Consider the following 19,408-nt stretch of genomic DNA (forward strand, 5'->3'; position numbering starts at 1 on the left):
AGGCAGGATACATTAATCCTAAGGAATGTAGAGGAAAAAAAGTAAAAAAGTTTGTCTTCTTCCTCCTTGAATATTCCAGACCTCTCTCTCCTTGGGGACCCCTAGACTTCTTATCAACCTGCCTAGGAAATGACTCTCTCATTCCCCCCTTTTCTTTTAGGAGAATTATGTTGCCTAGGGAAAAGGGGCGTCGTTCTCATTCCATAACTGCTTCTGAGCTGACAAGGGGCGTTGTCCCTAAATTGGTGAGGCAACATATTCTCCTAATCCTCATAGTGAGGATGTCTGATCTAGGGGCTCCAAGTAATAGTTGGAGGAGGCTGTGGCACTCACAGGAGCTGGGACAACTATTTGTAAATTAAAAGCTTTTAGACAGTTAGAAAACCCCATTATACGGTTACAGATGTAAGGCAAAATAGTCATTAAACCAACTTAAAATGAAAAGTCACATTATGTCCATAGTTACATCAGTCCATCTTAAGGTTGTTAGATGTCATCAGTTTAAGAAGAGGCATCACATGCGATTGTTGAAGGTATTTGCAGACTTGGAGAAAGTCCTTTCCTTGAAGTGGAGATGTCCACCATGGGAAGCCTTCCACTGATGAAGAGGGGAGTGCTCCGCAGACCCAGCAGTTAGACCGATTGTGGAATGCAGCATAGGAGTGAGCCCAGGACAGGAAGGCATTGTCTTGAGGGTCAAACGGCAGACTCAGGATTTCTGGAGTCAGCAGAAGTAGGCTCACATAGATTGTCAGGCCCATCTTGTCCTGAAGGATCCCGGACGAGCCCCCAAGATGAAAGGTTGTTGCTGAACGATGAGACGCGGGATTCTTGGCCTCCAGAGGAGATGAATTCAATCTGGGGCCAGAGACGAGGCTGGATTGCTCAGAGCTTTTGTGTAATAAAGTTTTATTAAAGTATAAAGGAGATAGAGCTTCTGACATAGGCATCAGAAGGGGGCAAAAGAGTAACCCCACTTTTCTTACTTTTAAATGAAAGAGTGCACTGGCTTGGTTGCCATCAGCATGAGGTGAGACGCGCACAGTGGCACTGGTGATGAAGTTTTGAATCTTTGAGAACCAAATTTTCCAAATTTTGAGTGTTGCTGAGCCTCATAGAACAACTTAGTCCCATGTGTGTATCTTTATCCTTATTCTTGGAATGAGGAGTGAAGGCTGGTTTTTCACTCGAGAAGTTCATAGTAGTAGAAAGGGATATCCCTCTGGAACTTGGCCACGAAGTGGACAGGGGCACAGGGGAACCTTCAGGGTCTGTGCCACAGTGGGCAGGTGTGGATGGTGGTTGTCCTCTCCACCCTCTTGAGGGTGCTGAGCTGGTCTGTGAAGGCCATATGACAGTAGAGTAGACCTGTGGGCTGGCGGGAGCTCTGAAGCCAAATTCACATCTGCCAGCATGGGGAGCGGCAGGGCTTACCAGAGGCAGAATTGTGCATTCAGTTCCGTAGACCAGAGACCGAGTGAGCCCTGAGACCACAGGAGTCCAGCCCGGCAGCACCTGGCGCATCAGCATCTGCCTCTGGACTCAGAGGGGGCTCACTGTCCTGCACCAGTGCAGTCTGTCCGTACCTTAGAATCTAGCACATAATCCACTTGCTGAGACGCTAGCAGTTTGGGCAGACAAACATCAAAATTGGAAAAGCACCAGCTAGTAGTTTCAGGGCCACAAATACAGAGTTCATGAAAGAGGTCTTCCATATACTCACCTCACATTTACTAGAGAGAATCCTTCTCATGAGTATAGCTGATGCTGTCTGACTGGGAGACTGAGATGGGACTGGGTAAGGGATGGTCACGTGCCACGTTTAATGCTGCTTAAGTGTGGGTGTGGAGAGACTGCCTAACAAGTGACGACACTCATCAGCTCTGTTGGAGAAAGGATGTCAGTGAGGGGAGAGGTTTGCACTCAGAGGTGGTCCACCTTTTTCTTCTACAGCAGAGGAGAGTTTGTGAGATTTTGTGGCCCTACAGCTCAGCTCTACAGAGAAAGGGCCCCAGCCAGCACAGGCCAGAAAGAGCCTTTCCAGGGAAAGTCGCACCGGCAGCATGGGGGAGGGGAGCACTCCAGCCGCAGGACAGTGATTCTCGTGCCTCCTGAGCAGCTTCTGTGGAGCCTTTCCCACACGGTGGCGTGGGGTATGGGTGGGCTCCCAAGGATCGGGCTCAGGGCGTTGACCCGGAGTCCAGGAGAACTGACCCATGGAGTGCTGAAGATGGAGGCTCTGGGGTCAAGCTGGGCTTAGCTTCAGGGGTCCAGGTGTGTGAAGGAGACTCTGGGGGCCCTCTGAGAGCAGGCGGCGGGGGTCTCATCTCAGCCCAGTGAACAGGCAGGGCTGGCTCTGCGAAGTGGGCATACACCTGGACCTCTGAGTAGAGTTTCCAGACCAAGAAGACGCTGAGGAGCAGGTGCAAAGCTGAATTTCATGGTAGCCACGGATCCTGATCCTGGTTACTCTCAACCCCTCCTCTGTGTTTTAGGGTCTTTAGGAGGAGATGTTAGAAAGACAGGACCTAGGGGACAATAGGCCTCCATTGTGAGCCCTGGCAGGTCTGACAGTTGCCCTGGGGGCTTCCCTGAGCCGCTTTGAGTGCCCTGTTTGTAGGTGGTCCCTGAAAGTTCATGATCACAGAGAAGTGCCTTCCTGTCCCTGAACCTGGCTGCAGAGCCATCTCCCTGCCCCTGGCCTGGTCCAGCTTTTGATGATGTGATGCCTGCATTCACAGTGAAGTGACAGATTATATAATTCTCTTTGAAAAAGCTCTACTTGAAGGAAGTCTCACAAGGTTCCTGGGATGGGAAGGTCCCCATGCGCCAAGCATCAGGCCGCCTCCCCTTCTTGGGGCCCAAGGCCATGTGGAGGCTGGTCATGCAGGATTCCTTGTAGAGAAGAGCTTGTCGGTCTGCAGTGAGACGTGGGAGCTAGGCACTGGGAAGATCTGGTTCTGAGATGTTGATGCTGCTGATTTTACTGGAGGGGGAAGGAAGGAGCTAATGGCCTAACCACAGTCCTGATGTTTCCCTTCCAAGAACGCTGGCTGCGCCACAGCTTTGTTTTCTGAATCATAGCTGGAGGGAGTGCTGGGAGTAAGGAAAGTGAATTAACTGACCTGTGGGCAGCTGGGTGCTTGGGATGGCGGCATCCAGGCCTGTGTGTCCCACAGTGTCTGCTCCCAAATGCTGCTGCTCAGTCCGTGCGGTGGTGCCCTCACTCCATGATGGCATGTTTGTTTCCGTGGTGGGCATGGGTGTGATCATAGACTTTTTGGGGTCAGTGTCCTGACCAGAGGCATGTTCTTGGATCCTCTCTGTGGCCCATGGTCATGGTGTTGTTCAACCGGAGGGGAATGAAACGAGACCCCATGAGTGCACCAGCACGCACCGAGCTCCCTGTGTGCATCCCTCACAGCAGGCCACAGGGATGGTGCAGATGACAGGACTGAGGCCAAGCTTGTGCCCTGTCCAAGGTTAGGTAGCGGGCAGAGGGCATGAGGTTTGGCCCCCACCATGCAGACGTCAGCCGAGCCCTGACTCTCTGAGCCTCTCTTGAGGGGTTCGTGCCATCCCAGGGTGAGACCATGCTTTGTCAGGAAAGTGCCATCACCTCTACTCGTGACCTTATCTCCTTGCTGCCGTCTCCAGGATGCAGGAAGCCAGCAGATCGGGTTCTTGCTTGGAAGCTGTGGGGTGACTGTAGCCTTGACAAGTGATGCTTGCCATAAGGGGCTGCCAAAGAGCCCAACGGGGGAGATCCCACAGTTCAAAGGTGAGCCCGTGCTGGGTGGGGAGAATGTGCCCCATGGCCTGTGCTAACCCGCTATCCACACAGGAGGTCTCCCGGCCTGCATGTGGTGGGCTCCGGCTCCAGGAGGCTCACAGCACCTTGGCCATGCCCTTAGACTTGGTGGAAACACAGAGACTTGGTCTGGCCTGTGCTGCTGTGGATCTTGCCATTAGCAGGAAGGTGGGGTCACACCTGTCTTGTGAGTGATGCTTGCCTGAAAGGAACTTGTTCTTTATTTCCAAGGTTGGCCAAAACTATTATGGTTTGTCACAGAGTCAAAACATCTCTCTAAACCTCCTCGAGATTGGTTCCCGCACATTAAGGACGCAAATAATGACACTGCGTATATTGAGGTGAGTTGCTGGGTCTGGACAAGGTGGGGAACTGAGCGACACGTGCTGCAACCCTTACACAGCTCAGGGTCAGCGGTGGCTGTGGGCCTGGAGCTCTACCCTCCTGGCCCCTTCTCATTGCAGTATAAGACGTGCAAGGATGGAAGTGTGCTCGGGGTGACCGTGACGAGGATTGCGCTTCTGACCCACTGCCAGGCCCTCACACAGGCGTGTGGCTACACAGAAGGTATGGGTAGACCCCTGCTGGGGGAACCTGACCCCAGATCCATCCCTGAGAGGTGCATATTGTGCCCACCAGTCATGAGGAGAGTCAGATTAAGTTTCTCCCTGGCTACCGTGACAGTCCATCTGTTGGACTGTTTAGTTGGCGTCTTACTAGTCTGCAACCAAAACAGACACCGTAGGCTGGGGCTTGAACTGCAGTTGTTGCCACCTCACAGTCTGGAGGGTGGAGCCCAGCGCCCAGAGCTGCAGGCCCTGGTTCCTGGCCCACGACGGTGCCTCTGGCTGTGTCCTCACAGGGCCTCCTCTGTGTGCCAAGGGAGCTCTAGAGCCTCTTCCTCTCCTTGTTAGGACACCATTCTGTTGGCCCTGCCCTATGGGCTCCTGTAACCTAACTGTCTCCTCAGAATCCCATCTCCAGACATAGTCACACCTGGGTTAGGGCTCCAGGGTAAGAATTGGGGAGAAAACAGTTCAGGCCATAACACATAGTTGACATGGTTGGAGTGTGTTCGCCCATGGATGCACACCAGAACCTCTGTGGGGTCTTTACAGACATGCCCCGTGCTACAGTGCACCCCTTCCCTGCACTGCCTCGGGGGTTCTGGGGCTGCACTTCACACTTGAGTGTTGGTTTCCATGGTGTGCTTTCCTTGCATTGCTTGGGGTGGTCCTGGGAGCACAGGCATAGTGTGACTGCAGATAATAACCATGCTGACAGTGCTGACGGTTCCTGGAAGGAAGGGACAGATCACATACCCATAGCTCCCTCCACTGGAAAGGCTGCCATCAGGTCTCCCCTGGCCACTGGCTGCCACTATGCTGGAGTCTCTTCCTGGAGTCTGTCAGGAGTCATGGAGGAGGCACTTTGCTCTTCTTGCTGTTCTCATTCTCTCTCTCACCATCCTTCTGGCAGTCTCCCTTCTTAAGAGCAGTGCACTCTCTCAGGAGATGCTCCACTGATGTCCGGTTCCTGGACAAGTGTCCAGATGTTTCGCACATGAAGACACATCACTTCTGATGATCACCACCTTATTTGTCAGTTTGAATTCCAATTTTTTTTCACCACCTCATGGCCTGTATTCCTTACCCTAATTTCCCAAAGGTCCAGAGCCGTCACTCTTGTGGCCATTGGGGAGGATAGATAATGTAAATTTGCTCCCTAATTCTCTCCATTAAAAAATCTTGCATCAAATAGAATACAGGCTGTGTATTTTGAATGTCCCTTTTTGAAATGGGGGCAAGGCACCTGATATGAGACTTTGGCGAGCATTCTAGTGGTGCGTTTGCTGGAAGTTACCTCCTCCTGCAAGTACACAGCATTTCCCTCTCTTGAGAGAACTTATGAGGGACATGAAAAGAATATTTTAAGAAAGAAAAAGGGAGGGGGAAAACACATTATAAAAGGAGAAGGAGTGGGGTGTTTTAAGTGATGGTTGAAGAGCTGCTGCTCCAGGCAGGCCACTGTCTCTGAGGTTCTAACTGGAGGCTGCAGCATTTCTACAGAGACAGTGGAGTAATACTTTTCTAAGACCCATTCCTTGCCACTGATGTGACACTGAACTTCCTTTGTCCTTTGGTCCATGACTGTCTTTTGTTAAAATCTTTGACTCTGTATTTGTACAGCTGAAACGATTGTGAATGTGTTGGATTTCAAGAAAGACGTTGGGCTCTGGCATGGAATCCTCACGGTGAGTGTGACAGCCTGGCTTTGCTGTCCTCTTTACCTTTGCATGTGCTGAGTGTCAGGGTTAGAGTCATGACCTGACCCCTTCCTCCCACGTGATAAAGAGAAGCTGCCATTTCTGGAGGTCTTCGGTTGTCAGCTAACGTAACTTCCGAAAGCTCAGCAAACCAGAGGGTTGTTAGCTACTGGTATGTGTTAGGGGCCACGCTCTGGGGCTGCAGTGTGAGCATGGCGTTTCTCAGGCTCAGGAAAGTTTAGGGTCTCCCTTCCCGTGGGCGGCAGCTCAGATTGTGCAGAAACCTTGACGTCTTGTGTTTGGGTCACTTTGCTCACACATCTGATTTGGCTGCAACATTCTTGTTTTTCTCTCTGAATCGTCTAATGAACGTTTCAGGAATTATGCTACAGGGGAAAAGTAGTTACAGATTTCCCCTTGGTCAGAACTTAAGCATGAGTTGTAGAGGCCTCATTTTTGTTAGTGCCATGTGAGAAGTGATGGCCTTCTTCAGGATGTGTTCAGCATCACTTCTTAGAGGCTTCCTGTGTCTGTTGTACATGTGATGATTTCCACTCATCCATTTTTCTTTTTAAGTTTCTTTTGCTGAAACTTTATATCTTTTTTGAAGCAAAAAATTCTAGCAGTTTTACACAAGTGATTGGAACATAACTCTAAGAAATAGGATTTGTTATTTCCTGATAAACCAGAAGTTATTAGTACAAGAGCTTGCAAGCATCCTGCAGACAAAGGTTTGGGGCTCCAGCTGAGCAACTTCTTCCCATGAGCGCCTGGACACTCATCAGTAAGACATACAAGCACAGCCCCCCATGCACACTCCCCTTGTCTGCTGGTGTTGCAGGAAGAGCACAGCCCAGAGGACCCAAGTTGGACCTTGGTCCTTCTCCTGTGGCTTGTGACACAGCACACTGCCTGCTCCCGTGCCCAAGAATCGTTTGTTGCCCGAGTCACTCTGAGCCTCGGTTTTCCTATCTGTCTAGTGGGAATGATGACCTTGTATGAGAACCATATGGCCTCATGTGTAATGAGTACCTGGCCCATCTACTTGCTTGACAACTGTTGCTTTTGGAGTTCTTTTGTGACAGTCTTGCTTTCAAGAGCTCTGTGGTAGATCTCGTGAATATTGTCACCTGCTGGTTGCTGTGCTGTAGGTTGCTGCCCCAGGAACTGGCAGTTGTGGAGTCTCTTTCTGGTTGCCACCTTCTGGAGCAAGGCTGGTTGGTCCCTGACTAGACAGCTCCCACTCTTCCAAAGCATCATCTTTATGGTGAAAAATGCCTCACAGCTGCATGGAGTGGGCAACAAGCCTGAGGTGTGGGTGCTGGTGGTGAGCAGGCTCACGTGTGCAGGGAGGGGCACATGGTCGTCTTCTGGCAGAGCTGCTCCAGAGCTTCTGTGCCTTCTCGTACCACCTCTACCCACAAAGGGGGCAGAACTGACAGGATAGGTTTGTCTAGTGCTTCCCCACATCGTGGTTCCTTCTTGCCAGCTCAGGGGGTGCAGCCACAGAGGATGAGTATGAGTATGAGCCACGTGTGAGTCCTGGCTGCAAATGTGAGTACCGACCCATTTACTTAAAGAGGTCGTGTTTGTTATCCATTTAAAGAAATAGGTGCCTTCCCCGGCCCGAGCAGCTCAGGCAGCCAGGAGCTTGACGGGTGCACTCCCCCCAGGTGTGGTGCGCCTTCTCCCCAGGTCCTGGTCTACATGAGCCAGGCCAGATAGAAGAGTGTGGGGGTTGAGAGAACTCTCCACTGCTGCTTGGAGTTCAGTGTAACATTTAATAAAGGAAATTTTGTGAATAAAAATGAATAAAGTACTCTCGAGAGTTAAGCTTTAGTACTGAAAGCCCAATAAAAAGTGATTGTTCCACTTAAGTTTTTCTAAGAAAAGGATTTGAACTTAGACTCTTAAGTTGTATCAATAGAAGCTGGGGACGCCAAGACACACTCTGAGGAGTCACCTCCATGCCCACAGCCTCTTGGAGGGTCATGCCCATGTGGACCTTCCCTCACCGCCCCCTGCTCACCCCCTTCATGGGATTCCCACACCACCCTACTGCCCGCTCACCCCTGTATCCTGCTTCCAGAGCGTCATGAACATGATGCATGTGATCAGCATCCCCTATGCACTGATGAAGGTGAACCCGCTGTCCTGGATTCAGAAGGTCTGCCAGTACAAAGGTGCGTTGGGGGGCTGCCTCTGAGTGTCAACACATCTCACGATACAGGCGGTCACTCACTGCACCTGCTTCTCCTTTAGCAAAAGTGGCCTGTGTCAAATCTCGGGACATGCACTGGGCCTTGGTGGCGCACAGGGATCAGAGAGACATCAACCTCTCCTCTCTCCGGATGCTGATAGTGGCTGATGGCGCAAACCCCTGTAAGTGAAGGACCAGGCGGGTAGGAGGAGCCTCATTCCCTGGGCTTTGGTTTCCCCTTTTCTAGTGTTCACCTTAGTGAAGGAGAGTCTTACCAGGGCCTCAGGGCACCAGGGCCTGAAGGTCCATCCACAGCCCTGGGGGTGGAGTCCTGGCTTTTCTCCTTCCTGATTCTGAGGAAATGTGACTTGTTAAACTCTTCTCTTTCTTTTAGCTGCAGGATGGTACGCAGTCATCAGATATGCAACAGTCCCTATGTACAGTTCCTTGGGATATAATAAGTGCTCAAGAAATACTAATTATAATTATTTTATGGTCCATAGCAGGTTTATTGATCAGGAAATTTACTTTGTCATTTTTAATGGAATTTCATTATCAAATTCTATACCAGAAACTACCTGGATAAAATAAGTGAGCAATTGCACAGAATACTATTAATATACCTTGAGAAATATTTCAGTCAGTTGCAACAGAAATTCTGCTAGCTTGTTTTTTATGAGAAGAGTATATAAGCTAGAAGCAAAGTGAATGAATGAAAATGAGTGAATGAATATTTCTGATCACATTAGTAAACTTTGCAGCATCTGTGTTTCTAAATTAAAGCATCATACACTTAAAGAACATCTGATCTGCAAACAGGTAATTTTGTATATTAGTTTTATAAGTGATTCTTCTGTTTACAATAGAACTCCATAAATTATGAACTGTTTAATACACAAATGGTTTTACCCATAACTCTGCAGAGTAATAGGTCTTAAAAGAAGCAAGGTAAACTTGTATTAGGAACTAGTTTAGCTGATAGGTTCCTGATAACTGTATATCTTGATCTCATCACTCATATTAATATAGAGGAATGTTTTCTTCATTTAGTTGGGTTTAGAGTTCTCTCTTGGAACATGCATATGGAAAATGGTAGAATAAGTCTCAGAAAAGTTATTAAAGTTAAGTTCTTCAGTCAGCAAAAATGTATGGTTAAATATAGAAGTTGCATTTTTAAAATTCTTGAGTTCTGTGTTTGAGAATAGTATTAGCTTTCATTGTAACAGAAATGGTAGGTTATGTTAAATGAAGTATTTGTCCATGCTGCCTAATTCCACATGTGCCTAAATTATAACCTCAAAGGCATTTTATATTACGGGATATTTTTAATTGTCCACTGTCATCCCCTCTATCTGTCTAGGGTCTATTTCTTCCTGTGATGCATTTCTCAACGTCTTCCAAAGTAAAGGTCTACGCCAGGAAGTCATCTGCCCCTGTGCCAGCTCACCAGAGGCTCTCACTGTGGCCATCCGGAGGTACAAATCCGTTAACTCAGTGGGCAGCCTGGGGAGGGGTCTCATTCAGCAGCTAACAGAGGCCTGGAAGTCTTCGAAGTTTATCTTAGTGTGAGAATAAAAATAGGACCCAACTTTCAAGATGAGGTTTCATTCTCGTATATGCTAGAATGGATTTTCTGAAATAGTCTAAATTCATTAGTTAGAAGCTTACTTATCACTCTGGAGATTCACTGTGATTCCCAGGTCAGTGGAAGTCTGTCTGTAGGTATGCTGAGCAATGAACCTCGTCCTGGCAGGTTATGCATATTTTCATTTGCTTGTATTAGGCTCAGGTTTAACTTGAAGCTCCAGTACTTTGGTCACCTGATGCGAAGAGCTGACTCATTGGAAAAGACCCTGATGCAGGGAGAGATGGAAGGCAAAAGGAGAAGGGGACAGCAGAAGATGAATGGTCAGATAACATCACTGACTCATTGGACATGAATTTGAGCAAACTCCGGGAGATAGTGGAGTACGGGGAGCCTGACATGCTGCAGTCCATGGGGTTGCAAAGAGTCTGACATGACTTTGTGTCTAATCAACATCAACAGAACAGAGTAAACAGATGAAATGAAAATTTTGTGGCCATCCCTTTTCCCTTTTACACATGGTTTTTATGTTGTCTTCATTTTCGGCAGTTCTGCATACACTGCACAGTAAACACACTAGTTTTCTGAGCTTTTGAACTATTCAACAGCACTTCAGAGGAATCTGGGGCCTGGGGTCTCCTGCTGTGTGGAGCTGGGCTGCTGCGGCTCTTGCTAAGGTCAGGAAATGCAATGCCCTTGGTCCTAGGTCACTCTAGCATCGCCGCCCATTTCAGAGCCATTGGTGCCTATCAGAGACAGGCTGTGGTTATGGCTCATAAGAGCTGACTTTGCTCAGGGTGAAAAGGGCTAGAAGGGCCTGTCTGGATTTGTCAGTAGTTCCCAGAAACACATATGGAGAAAATAAGCTTATGGTCACCAAAGAAGAAGGGGTTGGGGGAGAATAAATCAGGAGTTTGGATTAACAGATACACACTGCTATTTATTGAACACCAGAGACTTCAGAGTCGTGATGCTGTAGAGTAGTGATCCCGACCTTTTTGACACCCAGGACCAGTTTCCTGGAAGACAATTTTCCGTGGATGGGGAAGGAGGTGGAGAGGGACAGGTGGTAGTTTGGGGATGATTGAAGTGCATTACTGTTTATTGTGCACTGTATTTCTATTATTATTACATCAGCTCCACCTTAGATTATCAAGCATTAGGTCCTGGAGGTTGGGGACCCCTGCTGTGCTTAGCATGTTGTTCAGTTGTTCAGTCATGTCCAGCTCTTTGCGACCTCGTGGACTGTAGCATGCCAGGCTTCCCTCTCCTTTACCATCTCCCAGGGTTTGCTTGAACTCACGTCCTTTGAGTTGGTGATGCTGTCTAACCATCTCATCCTCTGCCACCCCCTTCTCCTTTTACCTTCAACCTTTCCCAGCATCAGGGTCTTCTCCAGTGAGTCGGCTCTTCTCATAAGGTAGCCAAGGTATTGGAGCTTCAGCTTCGGCATCAGTCCTTCCAGTGAATATTCAGGGTTGATTTCCTTTCGGATTGACTGGTTTAATCTTGCTGTCCAAGGGACTCTCAAGAGTCTTCTTTAGCACCGCAATTCAAAAGCATCAGTTCTTTGGCACCCAGCCTTCGTTATGGTCCAGCTCTCACATCTGTATGTGACTACTGAGAAAACCATTGCTTTAACTATACAGACCTTCCTTTGTTGGCAGAGAGATGTCTGTGCTTTTTAATATGCTATCTAGTTTTATCATAGCTTTCCTTCCATGGAGCAGGCATCTTTTAATTTCATGGCTGCAGTCACCATCCACAGTGATTTTGGAGCCCAAAAATAGAAAGTCTCTCACTGTTTCCATATTTCCCCATCTATTTGCCATGAAGTGATGGGACCAGATACCATGATCTTACTAGTTTTTTGAATGTTGAGTTTTAAGCTCTTAGTGGTTGTACACATGGAAGGTTTCTAGGCAGGAGATAGGCAAGGCAAGGAGTTATTAGTGAAAGAAAAGAAAAAATGGTTTCTGTGTGGTATGTTTTATTCCTGTCTCCTTATTCTTTTGTGTGTCTGTTACAGGCTTTTGGTTTGTGGTTGCCATGAATGTCATATATATTTTTTTTTAATTGGAGGATAATTGCTTTACAATGTAATGTTGGTTTCTGCTATACAATAGCATGAATCAGCCTTAAATTTAAAAAATACAGAATGCTTCCTGAATTTGCATGTTATTCCTGCACAGGGGCCATGCTAATCTTGTCTGTATCATTCCAGTTTTAGTATATGTGCTGCTGAAGTGAGCACCATATATTTCAACCTGTGTATATATGCATCTGTTTTTTTTTTTTTTTTTTATGCATCTGTTTTAAGTTGATGGTCACTTAAGTTTTCAGTAAGTTTGAGCACATTCTAAAAGCACTCCATTTTTACTTCCACCCCCCACCCATTTTGTTTTTGATGTCTTATTTTACATTTTTTTTTTCTGTTTTACATTTTTTATTTTGGTGAGTTGCTTAACTGCTTATTGTGGATATAGATGATTTTACTACTCTTGTCTTTGAACCTTCCTACTAGCTTCACAGGTGGTTGATCCACTACCTTTACCACTACCACTACCTGTTTGCCTTTACCAGTGAGATTTTTCTTTAATAATTTTTTATATCTAGTTATGTCCTTTTCCACTTATAAAAGTCCCTTGAACGTTTCTTGTAAGAATGGTTTAGTGGTGATGAACTCCTACAGCTTTGCTTTTCTGTAAAATTCTTCTCCCTTCTTCAAGTCTGAATGAGAAGCTTGTGGGTAGAGTCTTCTTAGTTCTATGTTTTTCTTTTCAGCCTTCTGAGTATGTCTTGCCAAACCCTCGGGGTTGCAGAGTTTCACTGAAAAGTCGACTGATAGTCTTATGTGGGTTCCCTTATATGTAACTAGTTGCTTTCCCTTGCTGATTTTAAGATTCTCTCTTATCTTTAACCTTTGCCATTTTATTTCAGTGTGTATTAGGGAGATCTCTTTGATTTCATCCTGACACCACAGTGTTTCCTGGACTTCAAGGTCTGTCTTCTTTCCCAGGTCAGGAAAGTTCTCAGCCATTATTTCTTTAGACAGGGTTTCTGTCTCTTCTCCTTCTGTGACCCTATACTGTGAACATTAGCACACTTGATGTTGTCCCAGAGGCCCCTTAAACTGTCCTCCTGTCTTTTGTTTCTTTTTTCTTTTCCTGTTGGATGATTTTTACTACCGTGTTCTCCAGATGGCTGATGGATTCCACGCTCTCTAAGCTGAACTGTTGGGTCCCTCTAGTGTCATTTTCATTTCTGTTATTCTTTAGTTCCGTTTGGTTCTTTTCACATTTTCTGTGCCTTTGGGGAAATTCCTCCATTCTTCCACTCAGTTCCTCCATTCTTCTCCCAAGTTCAGTGAGCGTATTCATGACCAGAAGTTTGAACTCTGATAAATTGCTGATCTCTGCTTCACTGAGTTATTTTTCTGAGTTTTTTTCATGGCTTTGACCAGGTGATGTCATGTCTTTGAGGTTCCCTGTGGTTCCGGAGATACAGCACCTGTAGGCAGCACACATCTGTCTGCAGTGCCTCAGAAAATGGTTTACTTTGTGCAGTAAAGTGAACAGAGCACTGGAGATGACCGGCCTCAGACAGCCAGCAAATTACCACGTGCTGAGATGCTCACAGAGAATCTCCACTGTGGAGATGTGCTACCTGACCACCTATTTTGGTTTTGATGTGACTTGAAATCACAAACTTCATGCCCATCATACCTGGTAGGAGAGAGGTTCTAGGGGGCAGTTCAGGGTGCATTTCAAGACCAGCCAGGTGCTCGCCATAGTGTTATTTACCTTGAGTTTGTCCAAAACGTGTACATTTGAAAAAGTGCTTTTCAGTCTTACCTTGATTTTCACAACCACCTCCTGTGATAGAAAGGGCAGAGGGTAGACTGACTTACTGATTAAGTCACTGTGGACCAGTTAGACCTGTGCCTCCTCCCTGCACCTGGCACATCAGCCCCAGTGCCCTCACCCCGTGTCTGCTCCAGGCTGTGTGTAGCCACTGTCCCTCCTGTTTCCCCCCTCCCAGGCTTCACATGAGTTCCCTGTCCATGAGGAGTTCAGGTTAGATCCAGGGGCTTGTGAAAATTGGGGGCTGGTCTTCATCTCTTAGGTCTTGGCCACTGTGGACTCAGTTCTCCTTTCATGTGGGAAGGAGAGGTGGAGGCCGAGTAGACGTGATTTTTAGTTTAAGCCTCCACTCCCGTCCTCTGTTACCATCCACTGGAGCCACATGTAAGCACACCCCACACCTCCACCAGCTCCAGCATCCTGTCCAGTTTGCCGGGGGACATCCAAACCCAACACTTTCTTCCACTGCCTCCCTGAGTTCCCACCCTTCTGCCCTGCTGTCCCATCTGACCAGGAGCCACAAGGCCACACAGTCTGTCTGGTCACGCCCCTTCTTGGTCCCATCCTCCCTCCCTGTGGCCAGACCTCCTGGTCTCTGGTGTGCCCCTAGGGCAGCATGGCTGAGGCCTGCCCTGACCACCACATGCTCACATGACTTACTGTGATGCCCTCTCAGCATTTGCTTCCTTCTCACAGGCTGGCAGATTCACTGGTGTATTATTGCTTATTCTCTGTCTCTGGCTGATGGTTGGTGTTTAGTGTATATTTTGTTAATAGATGAATAAAAGAAAAATGGAAAATATGTAAAGTGAGGCATAAAAGTCACTTGCTGTACACTTACAATGACCCTTTGTAATTCACCAGCAGCAAAAGGCTGTGAAAAGTTCAGCCCTTTCCCACATGTCTGTATACTGGATGTGTACACTCACCTAAGCAGAAAGAGGTAGGTTTGCATTTTACCTGAGTGAAGTCATGTGGGTTTTTGTTTGTTTGCTTTAGTTTCACTTGACTGACTAGGTGCAGCTAACTGCATAAAGTTATAGTATCATGATCTGATTCCCTGAGAAAGCAGCAGCAGCAGAAAGGCCATGTCCCTACTGCCCACACGCCCATGAGGCTGGTCCTGAGAAGGGCTGAGACAGTGGAGAGGGAGAAGGCATGGACACAGGTAGGGTGTGGGGCAGCATCCTGGGGCTCTGGGGTGATGCTCTAATGCCAGGGAAGACCTGCATGTGCTGCGTTTGAGCTGTGAGTGCTGGCTGTGCAGGGAGGGCATTGCTCTGTGACGGTGTCATACTCAGACAGCGTGACAGTGAAGTGGGTGACAAGGTCTCTGTCTCGGGGTGAATGTAGACAAAAAACACATGCTAAACTCTTGTTTAGAACCTGTTTCGTTCACCATCCTTGTTTCTTACATGTTCATATTTAAGTTCATTTTCAAGCAAACTTGTGAGAACACTCATTTTTTTTGGAACATCTTCCTCTACAGGCTGTGTGACCAGTGGCTAGAGGTCAGATTCCTGTTCTGTTTGGTATCCACACACATGGCTGTGTCTACAGAATGGTCTTGCTTTTGGAATATGAATCTGTCTTTTTGTGTTTTGTGCTTTTTTTTTTCCTGAAACTTGAAGTGCACTTTGCACACTTAAAAAGTGAGAGAGCAAGTTATTAAGTAAAAACAGCTTTGATCCATTCTATTCACTCAAGTTTTGAGTGGGGGCCTGGGAGGCCTCATCATTGCTCCTGTGGATTTGGGGGTGAGGACAAACTGGACACTTTCTTAAATATTATAAAATCAGCATGGGAAGCATTGCAGCACTCACACTTTGTCTAGTACTCATAGGATGATCTTTAAAAGAAAACGTAAAAAAGCAAAAAACAAGTGATTGGCTGCCTTGTCAGTCTGTTTCTGTTGCTGAGTCCTTCATTCTCACTTGAAGGGTTGGGAGCTGATTTTTTCCTTTATGCTGTTGTCTGAGCATTTGTGCCCTGTCTGAATAACCTTCCCAGGACAGCTTGTTTTACCCTGTGGTGAAGAAGAGATTGAACTTGCAGTAAAGAGCTGGAAGCAGATGATTGCCCGCTTGGCTTTTGTCCATTTAAGTAGAAAATGGCACTGAGTGGTTGGCCTGTGGTCCTCAGTGAAGAAAAATTGCCGATGCATCTCCATTGCTCAGACTTTCTGAACACATATTGCTCTGTGATGGTCTTCTGTTAAAATGTTTGTAAATCTTCAAGCCAGCTTGTTACAGGGAAGCTGCTTGGGCAGCCAGTGGATCTGGGTGTGGAAGCCAGGAGGGCTGGCCTTCTGAGGCTGCTCTGAGTTGGTCTTGCCAGAGTGGACACCAGGTTTGGTGGCTTGGCACCCGTGGTCATGGCTACTAAGTAATGTTGATGTCCCTGTTCTTGAAGGCAGCAGCAGGCCTCTCACCTACATGAAAGGGAGTGTCCTGGAAGGTTCGGGTGCGAGAAGGACACAGTCACCTCCGGATCCTGCTTGGAAAGGAGCAGGGAGTACCTGTGCACTGGAGAGCTGGCAGCAGGGCCCTGGCCAATGTCTGGGCCAGCAGTGTGCATCCAGATGAATGTTTAGTATTTTTTTCTCTGAAGGCTAATTGTAGAATAAAAATTACTGGAGAAGTAAGGATCCATGACACCTGAACTCAACAGAAGAATTACAAAACCAGGACAAGATGGATGCCAATAGGTTGTTTTCTGGACTGGGTTTCTCCTTGGTTGCATTTGATTGTGTCTCCATCTCTAAAATATAGATGATAGAGCCCATTGTTTAACAGCTACATTGTGATAATATTGATTGAACTAAAAAAACTTTTTGTGGCCCTTTTAACTACAAGGTATTCTTTCAGTACCTTGACACTTTGGCAATTAAAAAAAAAAGTGTGTGTATATATATATATATATATATATAAAACACAGTAGTTAAGTCAGTAATTCCAAAGAATGGTAAAGATACCCCTGTGCCACCATAAATATTTCCACCTTGAAAAAGTATCTAATTTAGTAGTTAGAAAGCTGGTCAGAAACAAAAGGCAAAGATAGCAAACATGGAACTGTCCTTACCATGTAGCCCCTAGGTTGTACTGAAATTTGACGATTTCTGACAGAGGCAAACCAACCAGTGATCCAGACTGAAAAACAGTTAACCCAGCCTATGGGGTTGAAGTGGGGTTTTCAAGAATATTTTTGACTGCCCCAAAATGTCAGAGTTTGGAGATCCATAATCTTATTTTTAAAACATAAGAGATAAAAATACATTGTTCGTCATTTTATCTAAAAATTTAGATAAAATTTTAAAACTTCTCTAACAAAATAGCTTGGAGATGATAATCATCTAAATTAAAATGACTTAATGAGGTAGCAGTGAAGAGCAGAGATGAATATTATCTCATTGTCCTGATCATGTGTGTTTGAGTTGATTTTACTGTGTTTGGTGTTATACTGAATTGAGCACAGAAATTTGCTTTGATGAAGACTGAGGTTCACAGAGGAAGACGCTGGGAAGTAGCCTCCCTAACCCCAGACTTGCAGACTGTCTCCCTGCTGGTTCTGGATGATTGCTCTCTGACAGGGAAAAGTAACCAGGACAAATGAAGAACACATCTTGTAAACAATGTGTATGGTGTGATCCCTTTTCTGGCTGAGAGAAAATTAAGCCTCTGTAAGTAATAGATTTAGCAGAAAAAAAAATCTAACTACATACTTACTGAATAGGTGAGGGTGTGATATAGGGAGAAACGTTCCTTTGTATGTTACTCAGCTCTTAAAATGGTTTTTTAATGTGGCATGTATTGCTCTCATCAGAGAAAAGGGACAAAACTACATTAAAATAACTCCTAATTTGGGGAATATTATGTTTCAACCTTGTGCCTTTGTTGTCCCAGCTAGCTGAGGTCTTGGAGGATGTCAGTGGCACTAAGAAGATGTAGTTACCTTGTTGAGTCCCAGCAGTGGAAGTCCTCAGAATCTTTGTTGCTGACTTGACCCCACTTACTTAGCATCGCTGCATGTTTAAGCCTGGCTAGCTGTTTGCACAGTGTTGATGTGTTCATTGCATGTGCGGGAGTTCTTTCTTTAGGCCTTGTAGAAGCGTGATCAGCTCAAAGCTGATCATGTTGAGTGTGTTAGAGGCTAAAAATGGCACCACAAATAACAGTGGGTACAGACTGCCCACTGAAGGCCTTCTCTATCAGCTCCTTCCTTGCGGGGCCTCTTCTTTGGCTTCAAATGGGCTTTTCCCTTTTTCCACCATGGCGGTGTTCGCCATTCCTAGCTGTGTGCTTTCTTAGACTGTGAAGACAGCTCTGTGTGGTCCTGAGATTGCCAGGATGGTTCCTCCTGTAATTTGTGTTCTGTGTGAGATGCATAAGTACACTGTTCACCTTGGAATTGAACCTGGAAGCTGACAAATGGGTCTGTGGCACTCTCGGCCATTATTCAGCTTACTTGTTTTGATTATTAAAGTAGATGTTTTGAAATTCCTAAGAATCTTGCTTATTGGGATTGGTTTTTCTCCCATCACCTAGTTTATCTCCTTGGATTTTTTATTTCCTAGGAGGGTGTTAATGGAGAAAAAGATCACCTGACTTGGTTAATAATCTTGGAAATACAAATTGAAATAACAATGAGAAATGCATTTTACTCACCATATTGGAAACAGTTATAAGGTTGGTAATCAGTGTCAGCACAGGTGTGTGGAAACGGGTAAGGCTGAGGGCAGCTTAGCTTAGCACCGACGTGGAAGACACGGGTTCTGAAGCTAGTCTGGGCGTGCTGCCTGGCCAACCCCACCACCGTCGCCCTGGTGGTGCATGTCCTGTCTATGAGTGAGGAACGGTCATGCCTGTCTCATTGGCTTGTGTGAAGAAGACATTAGTTAACATACGTAAAATGCTTAAGAACAGCATTCTGAGCCCATAGTGCAATGGACTGTGAGTGAAAACATAGTAATATTCATTCACTCTTGGTGGGATTGCAAAATGACGCAGTCTTTTGAGAAGGTGTGTGCGTGCATGCTTAGTCATGTCCGACTCTTTGCAACCCCAAGGACTGTAGCCCACCAGGCTCCTCTATCCATGGAATTCTCCAGGCAAGAATATTAGAGTGGGTTGCCATTTGCTTCTCTATTTTGAGAAGGTATTTAGGCTTTATTAAAATTTTAAATGTATATGCTCTTTGATCACTCTATTCCCTTTCTAGGTACGTATCTTACAGAAATATTTCCAAATGCATACAAATTAAATGAAAGAAAAATGTGTTCGTATTATTGAACACCATGTAATAATTAAAGCAGGTCAGTTCGTTGCTGTGTCCGGGACACATCTTGTATGTGTTAACAGGCACACACCCATGTGGGAAGTTCTGTGAGGTGTTTGGTGAGAACAGCAAGTTGCAGAAGAATGTGTACATGAGGTTCTGCTTCTCTTTGGTGTAAACATATTTGTGTGTGCACATACTTTATAGGCAATAGGGCCAAAAAGACTGAAACTTCACTCTTAACCGTGGGTAGTGGCTGCCAGAGGAGGGGGTGGAGCTGGAGGTGAGCAGAGTCTTAGCCTTCTGCCGTGTGTTCTCATGCAGAGCTTGCTGTGTCCATCCGAAGGGTGTGCTCACATTACTCATACCACTGTTTTAAAATTTCATGAAAAAACTTACAGTGAACTAA

General features: G+C 46.3%; 1 protein-coding gene and 1 non-coding gene across 9 annotated transcripts in view; one reads left to right on the forward strand and one right to left on the reverse strand.

Annotated features, from left to right (window-relative positions):
- Window positions 1-19,408, forward strand: part of DIP2C (disco interacting protein 2 homolog C) — a 308,890-nt gene that overhangs the window by 229,858 nt on the left and 59,624 nt on the right. For all 8 annotated transcript variants that reach the window (XM_043480646.1, XM_043480643.1, XM_043480648.1 and 5 more), the window contains 7 exons: window positions 3,658-3,781; window positions 4,043-4,152; window positions 4,276-4,378; window positions 6,001-6,065; window positions 8,167-8,260; window positions 8,340-8,459; window positions 9,638-9,752. In XM_043480646.1, the coding sequence (XP_043336581.1) occupies window positions 3,658-3,781; window positions 4,043-4,152; window positions 4,276-4,378; window positions 6,001-6,065; window positions 8,167-8,260; window positions 8,340-8,459; window positions 9,638-9,752 (731 nt within the window). The remainder of the gene's footprint in view (window positions 1-3,657; window positions 3,782-4,042; window positions 4,153-4,275; window positions 4,379-6,000; window positions 6,066-8,166; window positions 8,261-8,339; window positions 8,460-9,637; window positions 9,753-19,408) is intronic.
- Window positions 12,010-12,116, reverse strand: LOC122449012. The gene has a single exon (XR_006271833.1). It is a non-coding gene; the product is annotated as a U6 spliceosomal RNA (small nuclear RNA).

This window comes from Cervus canadensis, chromosome 10 (genome assembly GCF_019320065.1).
Source record: "Cervus canadensis isolate Bull #8, Minnesota chromosome 10, ASM1932006v1, whole genome shotgun sequence".
In the NCBI taxonomy this organism is placed as follows: Eukaryota; Metazoa; Chordata; class Mammalia; order Artiodactyla; family Cervidae; genus Cervus; species Cervus canadensis.